We start from the raw sequence: 13,472 nt of genomic DNA on the forward strand, positions 1-13,472 counted from the left end.
ATCTGAGTTAAATATTTAGAGAATATTTTGTCCCCCATAACTGGCATATCGTTTTCGGAAAATGCGATGTGCTTGTCCTTAAACACCAGTTTTTCATTCATGGAAAATAAAGTAATTCTCAAGACATTAGGCTGCAATTTTCTGAACACGCACAAACTGTTTGTCTTCAATTACTAGCTTATTTCTAAACATGGACTCATTTTGCTCACTTTAATTTCATAGCAAATATATTAATTTGATTCTGAAAATGTCAGCGACATCAAGTTCTCACATGTACTACTGTCCCATATGCCAGTTTGTCGCCACCACATGCTAAGGGCCCATCTTACACCAGAGGTGTCACCAGAAGTCCACACATAGCCCCACACACTTCTTCTTGTATCGCAGGCACAGGAAGAGTGGGAGGAAGAACATAGGAGCAGGGATGGCCTCTTGCAGTGCTCATGTATATATTTGTTTTCCCATGGGAGGCCTCCCCACTATGAAGTGGACTTGCCACTGACCCGACTTCCTGCCATGGGGAGGGGGGGGGGGGTTGGGGGGGTTGGGGTCCAGGCTGACCCGACTTACTGCCATGGTAGGGCCGGACTGACCCAGCTTCCTGCCATGTCATTTTCTAGTGACTGGGTCCATTCCAGACCCTGTCGCCTCTGCCCAGTGGGGAATCCTGGGGAAAGTGCCAGCAAAAGGCGCTGGAACACGCATAAAGTGAAATGGGCAGTGGGGGGTGCACCTGGAGGGCGGAAGATGGCTGCCAAGCCACATAGATGCCCTTAGAGTGAAACTACATAAAACCATATAAGTGGGAATGTGCATTGTGGGGAATATTTAGCGAATGGGCTTGTACTACCAACAAGTGCCATGGCAGATCTCCTATTAGAGTTTGCAGTCCATGCTTGGTCCACTTGCCATTTAGAACCAGCCTGTAAGATGAAGAAGGAAGCCTGTTGTGCCATTTGTGATGGAAGAATCCATGCCAGGAAAAGGAGTTACTGGTGCTGCCTGAATCCTGCTCTTGTAGGGACAGAGTCCAACAAGAAACAGGTTTCCGTTCGTTAAATAGAGATAGCTTCTGTTTGTTGTTAAACAGAGATAGTACATTTATTTTCTGCAGGGTGACCTTAATCAGCGCAGATAGGGCGTCCAAACCTACTTATTATGGTTTGACTTCAGTCTTAGTTGAGCGAGGCGGTTGTCCCTCTGATTACTTCACAACATCATTAACTGATGGGGAAGACTACACCTGCATGGGCGTCCTCGGGGGGGGGGGTCAAGGAGGGGCACTTGCCCCCCCCCCTCCATACCCCCTCCGGAGACCTCCTTCTTGCCCCCCATGCGGATGCCCATGGTGCAGAAGTCTGGAGGCCTGCGCCTGGGAGCTGGCGCCATGATCCTGAGACCCACTGGAGCACGGTGACCGGGACAGCGCTGCAGGATTACAATGGAGGTTAGAACCAGGAGGGGGACTCACCAATGGTGTGGTGAGCTCACTGACTGGAGCATATGGCTCTACGGCACCAGAGTACTAGGGCTGGAGCTGAACCTGGAGGTGTGCAGCCTGTTCTGTGCCTATCGTGGTTTGGGTCGCACCGAGAGCAGACTGTTGGCGATAAAGAATGAAAGCTAAAGCTTAATATAAATTACCCACACCAACGTCTCCATTGCTAACTAGCACACAGGGCTGCACCCAGTTTTGAATCTGTGCTTTCCCTTTCCACCGTGGGTGTTGTGGTGGATGCCTCCTGGCTTATACTGGTCCCTTATTGAAACGGACTTGCACATGTGAGAGACCTGATGCAAGGGGCAGAGGCATAAGCTGTGCAGCGTTTTAACCCCCACAATACCATTATCGGAGTGGATGGCCATCACTGCGATATTTCGTGAAGTTGCATGCCGGAGGAAATTCAGCAGAAATATTGTGCTGTACCATTTACAGATGCCTTTTGTCTGTAATTCTGGGCCCTGCAGGGAGCAGAGCTGTTCCCTGCCAGAGGCCTCAACTCCCTGATGGGGCACCTTGCACGCCTCCATGCAGCCCCTCCCGCCCATTGTCATTCTGTCTGTGGCTGATTATCACATGATTATCGCATACAGAATGACAATGGCCAGTTTGAGCTGCTAAAGCATACATCCCACCCTGAACCAATGAGGCAGCTCAGCGGATTGGGTATGTGCTGCAGAGACCAGCGGACACAGAGCAGTGTTCTGTGTGCCATGATCGGGTTTTTCTCCCTAAGGCCATGAAACGGAACAGGCTCTGCCTCGAGTGCCACTTGACATCACCACTGCTAGAGGTGGTGTGGAAATACACCCACCCCTTTAACACTCTTGCTCAATTGCATTCTGGCTCGTGCAGTCCTTTCCTTAATCAGCCATCAGTGAAAGTGCAGGCTGCATCCTAAGGGGAAGTGGCAAACTAGGTCTGGATGGCAGGACCTCCTATTAACACTGTGTGTGTGTGTGTGTGGGGGGGGTCGATGCAGTATCCTCCGAAGTCAACATTTGAGGTTGCAGCAAAGCCCGGATTTCAGATCCCACTAAAACGTACACAGTCTCATGTCAATAACATATCTATCTGCCAGTACGCACCCTATCATGTCTGGCAGGACATCCCTGTGTTTCACTGCCTTATATTACTCCGTATCCCACTCCCCGCGCTCACTGCCTAAAATCCCCTGTACCCAGCACCTCTCGCTCACTGCCTTATATACCTCTATATCCCTCTGTACCCTACACCTTGCACTCACTGCCTTATATCCCTCTGTACCCCACACCTTGCGCTCACTGCCTTATATCCCTCTGTACTCCATACCTCGTACTCACTGCCACAACATATCCCTCTGTACCCCACTCCCCGCACTCACTGCCTAAAATCCCTCTGTACCCCACACCTCTTGCTCACTGCCTTATATCCCTCTGTACCCCACACCTTGCGCTCACTGCCATGTATCCCTCTGTACCCCACACCTCGCGCTCACTGCCACAACATATCCCTCTATACCCCACTCCCCGCACTCACTGCCTAAAATACCTCTGTACCCCACACCTCTCGCTCACTGCCTTATATCGCTCTGTACCCCACACCTTACGCTCACTGCCATATGAACAAGTTACTTACCTTTGGTAACGATATATCTGTAAGAAACAGTAGTTAGTATTAGATTCCTTACCTTAGAATATCCCCAGGCGTTAGACTGGATCCGGAAATTTTTGCGTAGCAGTACCCTTGCGCGTCGGCAGGCGTCGTCTGCGGCTCCGCGTCAGTCGTCGGCGCCGTGATGACGTCGGAGTACTTAGACGCCGCCTCCGCGCGCTGACGTCAGTTCTTAGACACAGCTTTTTCACGCCAGAAACGCAGAGCCATGTTAAAAACCAACACTGGTACCATTGAAACTAGGGCCCTGAAAGGGGATGACCTTAACCCTAGATATCGGTTCGCAGAATGGGGAGGATGGGTGGGGCGGTAAGGAATCTAATACTAACTACTGTTTCTTACAGATATATCGTTACCGAAGGTAAGTAACTTGTTCATCTGAAAGAAACAGGTTAGTATTAGATTCCTTACCTTAGAATAGATACCCCAGCAATACCAACCCCGGAGGTGGGTCTGCGAACCAATAATCACACCAGAAAGTCTTGGAGGACGGAACGGCCAAAGAAGCCATCCCTCCGGACTCGACTGTCCAGGCAGCAGTGTCTTGCGAACGTGTGCAGCGAGGCCCACGTAGCTGCCTGACAAATGTCCTGCAAGGGGACTCCCCAACCCAGGGCAGTAGTATCTGCTGTGGCCCGAGTGGAATGGGCCCTCAGCCCAACAGGAGGTTCCTTCTTAGCCAAGGAGTAGCATGCCTTGATACACAACACGACCCACCGAGAGATGGTCCACTTGTGTACCGCCCGTCCCTTCTTAGCGCCCACGTAACCAACAAAGAGTTGATCATCCACCCGGAACTGGCGTGTGCGATCCAGATAGAATGAAAGCGCATGTTTTGAGTCCAAACTGTGGAGCCGCTCTTCCTCTTTATAGGAATGCGGAGGCGGAAAGAAGGTGGGCAAGGTGATGGACTGCCCGATGTGGAAGGCCGTGACAACCTTGGGCAGGAAAGAGGGTCTAGTCCGCAACACAACCTTGTCGGGATGGACAGAAAGGAAAGGAGTTTTGGAGGAAAGAGACTGGAGCTCACTCACTCTCCTGGCAGAGGGGATGGCAACCAAGAAAGCAGTCTTCAGAGTAAGAAGGCGGAGAGGACAGTTGTGAAGTGGCTCAAAGGGTGCGCACATCAGATAAGTAAGAACCATGTTCAAGTCCCACTGAGGCATAACGAATGGAACAGGTGGAAACGTGTGTGTGATGCCCTTCAGAAAACGAGTTACAATAGGGGACTTGAACAAAGATGGTTGATCAGGCAGCCTTAGAAAGGCTGAAAGGGCAGAAAGGTAGCCCTTGATAGTGCCCAGAGCAGAGCCCTGCTGGGCATGAGAAAGAAGGAAGAGAAGAACCTCAGAAAGAGAGGCAGAGAGAGGACCCACAGCCTTTGCTGTGCACCAGGCCTCAAATCTGTTCCACCTGCAGGTGTATACTGACTTTGTGGAGGGCCGCCTGGCTGCCAGAATGATATTACAGACTTCAGGAGGCAAGTCAAATGGCCTCAACTGTCGCCGCTCAATCTCCAAGCATGGAGGTGGAGACTGGACAGGTTCGGGTGGAGGACCGTTCCCTGCTGCTGCGACAGAAGGTCCTCCTGAAGAGGCAGACAAACCGGGGGATCGACTGGCATACTGAGTAGCTCGGGATACCAGTACCTTTGTGCCCAGTCCTGAACCACAAGGATGACTTCGGCCCGGTCGCGTTTGATCTTCTTCAGCACTCTGGGCAGAAGTGGTATAGGCGGAAAGGCGTACAACAGACAACAACTTCACTTGCGGCGAAAAGCGTCTCCGAGCGAGTGCCGCCTTGGAAATTCCAACGCGCAGAACTGATGACCTTGCGCGTTCTCTTCGGAGACGAATAGATCTAACCAAGGCTCTCCCCACTGCAGAAAGAGACCTTGCACCACGTCAGAGTTCAGATGCCATTCGTGATCCATCATGCACCAGCGGCTGAGTTAGTCCGCCCTGGCGTTCAGAGAACCTGCCAGGTGTTGAACCACCAGGGTCACGCCCTGATGTTCCAGCCACTGCCAGAGGCGCAGAGCCTCCTGGCAGAGGGTCCACGACCCCACCCGCCCTGTTTGTTGCAGTACCACATGGCGGTGGTGTTGTCCGTGAACACCTACACTACACTCCCCCGGACAGAGGGGAGGAATGCCTTCAGTGCAAGACTAATCGCCCGCAGCTCCAAAAGGTTGATATGGAGCCGGGACTCCGCCGGAGACCAGAGGCCTCTGATCTCCGCCTCTCACATGTGGCCTCCCCAGCCCTGGAGGGACGCGTCCGTCACAACTACGTGCTCCGGTTGGGGAAGGGAGAGGGATCTGCCGCTGGCCCAATCGCGGTCCGTGAGCCACCACTGCAGCTGTCTCTCAGTGTCCTCCGAGATCAGGACATGGTCGGACAGGTTGCCCTGATGCTGGGCCCACTGAAACTTCAGGTCCCACTGCAGAGCCCGCATCCGCCAACGGGCGTGATGCACCAGAAGGATGCAGGAAGCCATCAGACCCAGAAGCCGCAGCGTCAGCCTGACCTAGACTCGGGATAAAGGCTGAAAGATCTGCTCCCAGCAGAAGCGTCCTGCTCCCAGCAGAAGCGGTCGCTCCACAAGCTGTTCCATGCCATCACCTGGTACAGTAGCGATCTCGCACTGCACTGCTTGAGCCTGCACAATTTATTTAATGTAAATCGATTGCCTGCATAATTATCGGATCTTAATTGATAGCCTGCATAATTATTTACTTTTCGCTAAGGTAGACCTGATAGCAGCGCTTATTGCCAAGGTGCGCTAGTCCAACTTTTAATTGTGCTGCCTGCTGATTTAATCTGCCTGATTGTGCCGACGCCACTGCCATTTGCCTCGTGCATTTGACTATCGTGCCCCAGTCCTGTTTCATTATTGGCTTGCAGCCATCTTGTTTGTTGTTGTTTGAGCCTCCCTGCCCTGGTCTCCACCCCGCTCCCGCCTCCCAGCTGACCCTCCCTCGCCCCTCCCCTCCAACCAACCAACCACTTATGACAGATGCATTTGCGTGCAGCGGTCACGCGCAGCGGTTGCGCCCCATGCGCGCCGAAGGTGCGCCAAAGGTAAGCCCGTCTACGCCCGTCCACGCCTGGACCGCGCCCAGCGCCAGACCCCCGCAAAACCCTCTCCTCCCGCTTATTGTACGACGCCACTTCCCTCCTTGCCCTCAACCCCGGACGCACTGCACAATGCTTCACAGCTACCCCAGGAAACACCCACGGACCATTCGCCTGCCACTACTGCAAGTACACCTGCATCAGAACCCACACCAAAGCCACTCCCTCTAAACACAGATCCAACCCCAACCATCTGAAGTGCATCCTGCGGAACACCCGCTCGGTGCATAGACACGCCACTGAACTCTGGGATCTACTCGACACTACATCGCCGGACGTCGCCTTCCTTACTGAAACATGGATGATCGCCATAGCCATCCCGGACAATTACAAGATCATCCGAAAAGGCCGCACCATCCAAACAGGAGGAGGCATCGCTATCGTGCATAAGAACACCATCCGAATCACGACCAGCTCCGACGACAACCTCCCGACCACCGAACACCTTCACTTCCAGATTCACACCGACCCCAGGACCACTCTTAGAGGCACCCTCATCTACAGACTAACAGGATCCCGCACACAATTTAATGAAGACATCACTGACTTCATCAGCCCACATGCCCTCACCTCTGAGAACTACATTCTACTGGGAGACCTCAACTTCCACCTGGAAAAGAATAACGATAACAACACCACCACCCTTCTGGACAACCTGGCTAATCTCGGACTCAAACAACTTGTTGACACCCCCACCCACCTTGCCGGACACACGCTCGACCCTATCTTCACCTCCAGCAAACATCTCCTTCGATCACACCACAGCTCTCCATTGGACGGACCACAGCTGCGTTCACTTAAGCTACAAAAAGACCACGACCCACATCCCACCACAACCTATTCCTCGAAGAAACTGGAACAAAATCACCACCGACCAACTCTTCACTTCGCTTAACCAAAACCCCCCCACCATATCATCGGACCCAAACCAAGCTGCCACCAAACTCACACAATGGATCACCCACAGCGCTACGAATTTGCACCCTTGAAAAACCACCAAAACAAACAAGGTAGCAAAAAGGCCCCTTGGTTCAACGATGACCTTAAGAAATCCAAGAAGCAATGTCGTACCCTCGAGAAAACCTGGAGAAAAAACCCAACCCCTAACAACCTGACCACCTTCAAGGACGCCACCCGCAAACAACACCAACTGATCCGATCCACCAAGAAATCAGCATTCAAGGATCGCCTCGACAACAACACCCACAACAGCAAAGAATTATTCAACATCGTCAGAGAATTTACCAACCCCACCGCCGACACCAACGACATCACTCCCTCCCAAGACCTCTGCGACTCCCTATCCTCCTTCTTCCACAACAAAATCGCCGACATTCATAACAGCTTTGGAAACCTGTCCGAAGAACAACCCACTCCACCCACCGCCGAACCAAAACAACACTCTCACAACCTTTGCGCCTGGAACCCAATCACGACTGAAGACACCATCCGCCTGATGAACTCCATCCACTCAGGATCGCCAACCGACCCATGTCCCCACCACATTTTCAACAAAGCAGACTCCATCATCGCACCCCATCTCCGCGATGTCATCAACTGCTCCTTCAACTCCGCTACCTTCCCAGAAAGCTGGAAACATGCCGAACTCAGCGCCCTTCTGAAGAAATCCACAGCGGACCCCTCCGAACTTAAGAACTACCGCCCCATCTCACTCCTCCCCTTCCCGGCCAAAGTCATCGAGAAAGCCGTCAATAGTCAGCTCGCCGCATTCCTTGAATCCAACAATTCACTTGACCCCTCACAGTCCGGCTTCCAAACCAAACAGCACCGAAACCGCCCTCATCGCTGCTACAGACGACATACGAACGCTACTGGACAACAGAGAAACAGTTGCCCAAATCCTACTTGACCTCTCCGCGGCCTTCAAGACAGTCTGTCACAACACCCTCATAGAACGCCTCAGCAACATCGGAATACAAGGAAAAGCGTTGGACTGGATCATCTCGTTCCTCGCCGGAAGAACCCAGAGAATCCGCCTCCCCCATTCAAATCAGAGGCAACCGAAGTCATCTGCGGCGTACCACAAGGATCATCACTCAGTCCCACCCTCTTCAATGTGTACATGAGTCCTCTCGCACCCATCGCGCGTCAACACAACCTCAACATCATCTCCTACGCTGACGACACCCAGCTAATCCTCTCCCTCACCAAAGATCCTAACACCGCCAAAACCAATCTACACGAAGGAATGAAAGAAGTAGCTGAATGGATGAAGAACAGTCGTTTAAAACTGAACTCGGACAAAATGGAAGTCCTCATCTTAGGATCTTCCCCCTCTGCATGGGACGACTCATGGTGGCCACCGGCTCTAGGCACAGCACCCACACCTACAGATCACGCACGTAACCTAGGCTTCATCCTAGACTCCTCCCTATCGATGAGCAGACAAGTCAACGCCGTCTCTTCATCATGTTTCAACATCCTACGCATGCTCAAAAAAGTCTTCCGCTGGATCCCCACCGAAACAAGAAAGACAGTCACCCAAGCACTAGTCACCAGCCGACTAGATTATGGAAACACCCTCTACGCCGGAACCACAGCCAAACTACAGAAAAAACTACAGCGCATCCAAAACGCCTCAGCCAGACTCATACTGGACATCCCCCGTCAAGCTCACATCTCCGGTCATCTGAAAGATCTCCACTGGCTTCCTGTCAACAAAAGAATAACGTTTCGCCTGCTCACCCACGCACACAAGGCCCTCTACGTCCTAGGACCCGAATGCCTCAACAAACGACTATCCTTCTACACACCCACCCGCCAACTACGTTCATCCAATCAAGCCCTCGCCACTATCCCGCGCATCAATAGATCCACCATGGGAGGAAGATCTTTCTCCTATTTAGCGGCCAAAACCTGGAATTCCCTCCCCACCCACCTCCGCTTCACACAGAACCACCCCTCCTTCAAAAAGCAGCTACAAACCTGGCTATTCGATAAATGATGCACTAAAAGCACCCACTCTCACTCAAGCGCCTTGAGACCCTCTGGGTGAGTAGCGCGCTATAAAAATTACTGAACTTGAACTTGAATATCCCCAACCCGCTGCTCGGGGGATAAACCCGAAACTGCGCCGAGTCGAGAACCGCTCCGATGAAGAGGAGCTTTTGAGAGTGACACAGGTGTGACTTCGGCACGTTGATGGAGAACCCCAGCAGGTGCAGGAGGTCCGCCGTCGTCTGGAGGTGGCCGACGACTGTCTGGGGCGAGCCCGCCTTCAAAACCAGTCGTCGAGGTAGGGGAAGACTGAAACCCCTACCCTGCGCAGATGAGCTGCGACCACCGCCATCACTTTCGTGAACACCCGTGGGGCGCTGGTAAGGCCGAAGGGGAGCACGTGCTCATGGCCTACCGTGAACCGCAGGTAGCGCCGGTGGGCCGGCAAGATGGGGATGTGGAAATAAGCGTCCTGCAAGTCCAACGCTACCATCCAGTCTCCTGGGTCCAGGGCAGCCAAGACCTGAGCCAGTGTCAGCATTTTGAACTTCTCCTTCCGGAGGAAGCCGTTGACGTTTCGTAGGTCCAAGATAGGGCGTAGGCCCCTTTGCCCTTCTTGGGTACCAGGAAGTAGTGGGAGTAGCAACCACGCCCTACTTCTGGCCCAGGAACGCGCTTGATGGCCCCCTTGGCCAAGAGGGCCGTAACTTCATCCTGCAGAAGCCGCAAATGATCCCCCGATACACGGTGGTATTTTGGTGGCATGGCTGGAGGGGTCGTCTCGAAGGGGAGGGAGTAGCCCCTTCGGACGATTTGCAGCACCCACCTGTCCGATGTGACAGTGTGCCAGTGGGAGTGGTGATGGCGAACCCTGCCCCCCACTGGCGTCACTTGGGCCTGAAAGCACGGACTAGGAAGGTTTTGAGGCGGATGCTGCGGGGGAAGGTGTAGACTGGCCTCGCCGTTGTCCCCGACTGCCTCCACGGCGGTTTCCACGGCCGCCACCGCGTTGGATGTTAGTCTGCGGTGCGTGGCTAGCAGCACGTGTGGGAGCGCCCCTTCCTTGGCCACGAAAGGAGCTAAAGGCACCCATTTGCTGGCACGGGGCCGAGAGGCCCAAGGACTTGGCCGTAGCCCTGGAGTCCTTAAAGCGCTCAAGCGCATGGTCTGCCTTGTCGCTGAAAAGGCGACGGCCATCAAACGGCATGTCCATGAGTGTATTCTGGACATCCGCAGAAAAGTTGGCAGACCTCAACCAGGTGTGGCGACGAGTCGCCACAGTTGTTGCCATCGCTCTGCCCAGTGAGTCGGTGGTATCCAGTCCACAACGGATGGAAAAACGTGCCGCATCTTGACCTCCGCCGGGCATTGTGGCAGCACGTCCGCGACAGTGTCCCACAGGGAGTGGGTGTAGCGGCCCAAGAGGCATAGCCGCTTGCGGGACCGCTCCCGCCTAGCTTTCGAAGTCAGGGCCTGGCAGTCGGAGCAGGTCTTGTCGTCGTGATCGACGCCGAGACAGTGGAGGCACCTGCGGTGAGGGTCGGTGATCAACATCAGTGGGTCGCAGTCCCCACAGGGCTTGAAACCTGGCATCCCTACCGGCACCGTTCAGAGTCGAAGACTCGAAAAAGGATCAAAAGAGATCACAAAAAAATTTAGTCAAAAAGTGACTAAGGTACCACTGTTTCCGGATCGGCGCTGCTGGCGCGGAAAAAAGAAGAACTGACGTCAGCGCGCGGAGGCGGCGTCTAAGTACTCCGACGATGTCATCATGGCACCCACGACGGACGCGGAGCCGCAGACGACGCGCAAGGGTACTGCTACGCAAAAATTTCCGGATCCAGTCTGACGCCTGGGGATATTCGAAGGTAAGGAATCTAATACTAACCTGTTTCTGTCAGATATCCCTCTGTACTCCACACCTCACGCCACAACATATCCCTTTGTACCCCACACCTCGTGCTCACTGCCTTATATCCTTCTGTACCCCACACCTTGCGGTCACTGCCTTATATCCCTCTGTACCCCACACCTCCCGCTCACTGCCACAACATATCCCTCTGTACCCCACTCCGCACTCACTGCCTAAAATCCCTCTGTACCCCACACCTCGCGCTCACTGCCACATATCCCTCTGTATCACACTCCTCACACTCACTGCCTGATCGCTCACTTTATTCTGCCATTCATTTTCAACGTGTTCTCTTCCCTTCCACTCGTTCTACCTCTGTTCACCCCCTTACTTCTTTTAGTACCTTACTCCTTTCAAAATACCTCTACTTCTTTTCCTCTTCAGTAACATCTCTCTGACACATCTCTGCACTTCCTTTATATCAACGCACCCCTCTACCTCAGTCTTTATTATTCCCTCTTCCTCAGCTGTCTCGACCTGTCTCCGACACACCTCACCCTCTCTCTACCTGGCCTTCTCACGTTCTACGACTGCGTTATTCTCCCCTCTCCATCTTTGATTTACATGTCTCTGCTCCAGAATCTTTTTCTTCTACAACTCACTTCTTGGTCTACCCTTCACCCCCGCTACCCTTTTGTTTGCCTCACTACGGTCTTTACCTGACCCACCTTTCAGTGCCTCTTCCCATTTCGCCTCCCTCCCTGACAGCGCTCTCCTAACATGCATCTGTTTCTCCCCTCACCACCATGCCTGCCTCTACCCCCCTTACCTTTCTAACTAGCCTAACTTTCTACCTTCCTGTTATTCCTGGTAGTGAACCTTTCAATTCACGCCTCCGGTTGTATTACCTACGCATTCAAATTGAGTAGGTCATTGCTGTGCTCCCAACCAGACATCGAGACCCAATCCCCTAGCCTCTCAACATGCCCAGATATAACAACAAGCATTGGCATAGCCAATAGATCTCGCCTTTGGGACCTGCTGCATAACTAAATACTTATAAGGTCCCAAAGCCGAGACCTATTGGCTATGCCAATGCTTGTTTTTCTCAGCTTGGCCTGAGCATTACCCGATCCTGATTGTCTGCCATTTTAGCCCCGCCCCTATTGATTAACATTAGCCACGCCCCTTCATTTGCCAGGTTAGCCCCCCTGGAAAAATTTCTGCGGACGCCCATGTACACCTGCGGGAGGCCATCAAACAACGCCTTTACTTAAATAAGCACGGGGCATAATAAAACCTATACAATACTGATTTTCCAAAATATAGAAAGTGGCAGGTCAGGAAAAATATTAGCGGGCACAGACGGAAAGAAAAGGTTGGATATTAGGAGACAAACTGGCAATTTCATGCACTGTCTTTCCAGATAAAATCAGAGATCTGGAAGAGTGACCCACTGCAAACATGACCCACTTCCTATACAAGTACAATCACAGGGAAATTAATGTCATCAAGTCAGCCTTCAGGGGAGAGGGCAGATAAAACGGCACAATAAATGTGGTGTTTTAAGACTTTTCCCTTCTCATAACATTGTCACTTTGCCTATTAAGTAACATACCGTGTTTCCAAGGCAGATGCTTCCTGCAGTAACTCCGTTGTCACCTCCTCTGTCTTGTAAAACTCCTTGACCCCCGCCAGCAGCTCCACTTTCCTCTGCTCGGGCAGGCCCTCGGCATGCAGCAGGGCCCTGGCCCCCGATCGCACCTGCCGGCGTGCCACGTCCTCGAAAAGGCGCACGCCTTCCTCGCAGCCAATGGGAGCATTAAACTCCTTAGCCAATAGCTGCTTTAGAATGTTGTCGTAATAGTTAGAAACAGCGTGGCACGCAGTGCAGAGTAGCAGCACGTCATGGGAATTGTGGTCCTTCATCTGGATAGGGAAGTGCTTCCTGTACTCATGGGGCACAATATTCTTCCTGTACAATACAAAAGAAACTTCTAGCAATGTTCATTCACTAATGTTCACGTGAAAACCACAGATTAACATTTCTCCTTCACCTAGTTTGCTACCTCACTCCAGGTCGTCAGGATACCCTTGAAGGCGATGGGGCACTACACAACTACACACAACATAACAACTAGAGGCTTCCAGTCCGAGGCTTTTTCTGTTACAAATCATTGTTCGTTAGGTCTATTACTCAAATTGGTTTAAAAGAAGCAAAGCAAATAGTGATCAAAATTAATAACACAAAATTAATCACACAAATTACAGTCCTTGTGTAATATTATATTGTGTAATATTAAGAAACGGCGCAGGAAATACAGTGGATAACCAACTAAACCAGGAGACACAGAGGACACCTTATAGGATC

At 52.4% G+C, this 13,472-nt stretch overlaps 1 protein-coding gene across 2 annotated transcripts in view; it reads right to left on the reverse strand.

Annotated features, from left to right (window-relative positions):
* Positions 1-13,472, reverse strand: part of LOC147689618 (exonuclease 3'-5' domain-containing protein 2-like) — a 91,856-nt gene that overhangs the window by 14,775 nt on the left and 63,609 nt on the right. Inside the window, exon 8 of one of the 2 annotated variants that reach the window (XM_086937044.1) lies at positions 12,720-13,076. The exons of the other annotated variant lie outside the window; for it this stretch is intronic. Within the exon in view, the coding sequence (XP_086793170.1) occupies positions 12,720-13,076 (357 nt within the window). The remainder of the gene's footprint in view (positions 1-12,719; positions 13,077-13,472) is intronic. 2 annotated transcript variants of the gene reach the window in all.

This window comes from Lissotriton vulgaris, chromosome 9, assembly GCF_964263255.1.
Source record: "Lissotriton vulgaris chromosome 9, aLisVul1.2, whole genome shotgun sequence".
Classification (NCBI taxonomy): Eukaryota; Metazoa; Chordata; class Amphibia; order Caudata; family Salamandridae; genus Lissotriton; species Lissotriton vulgaris.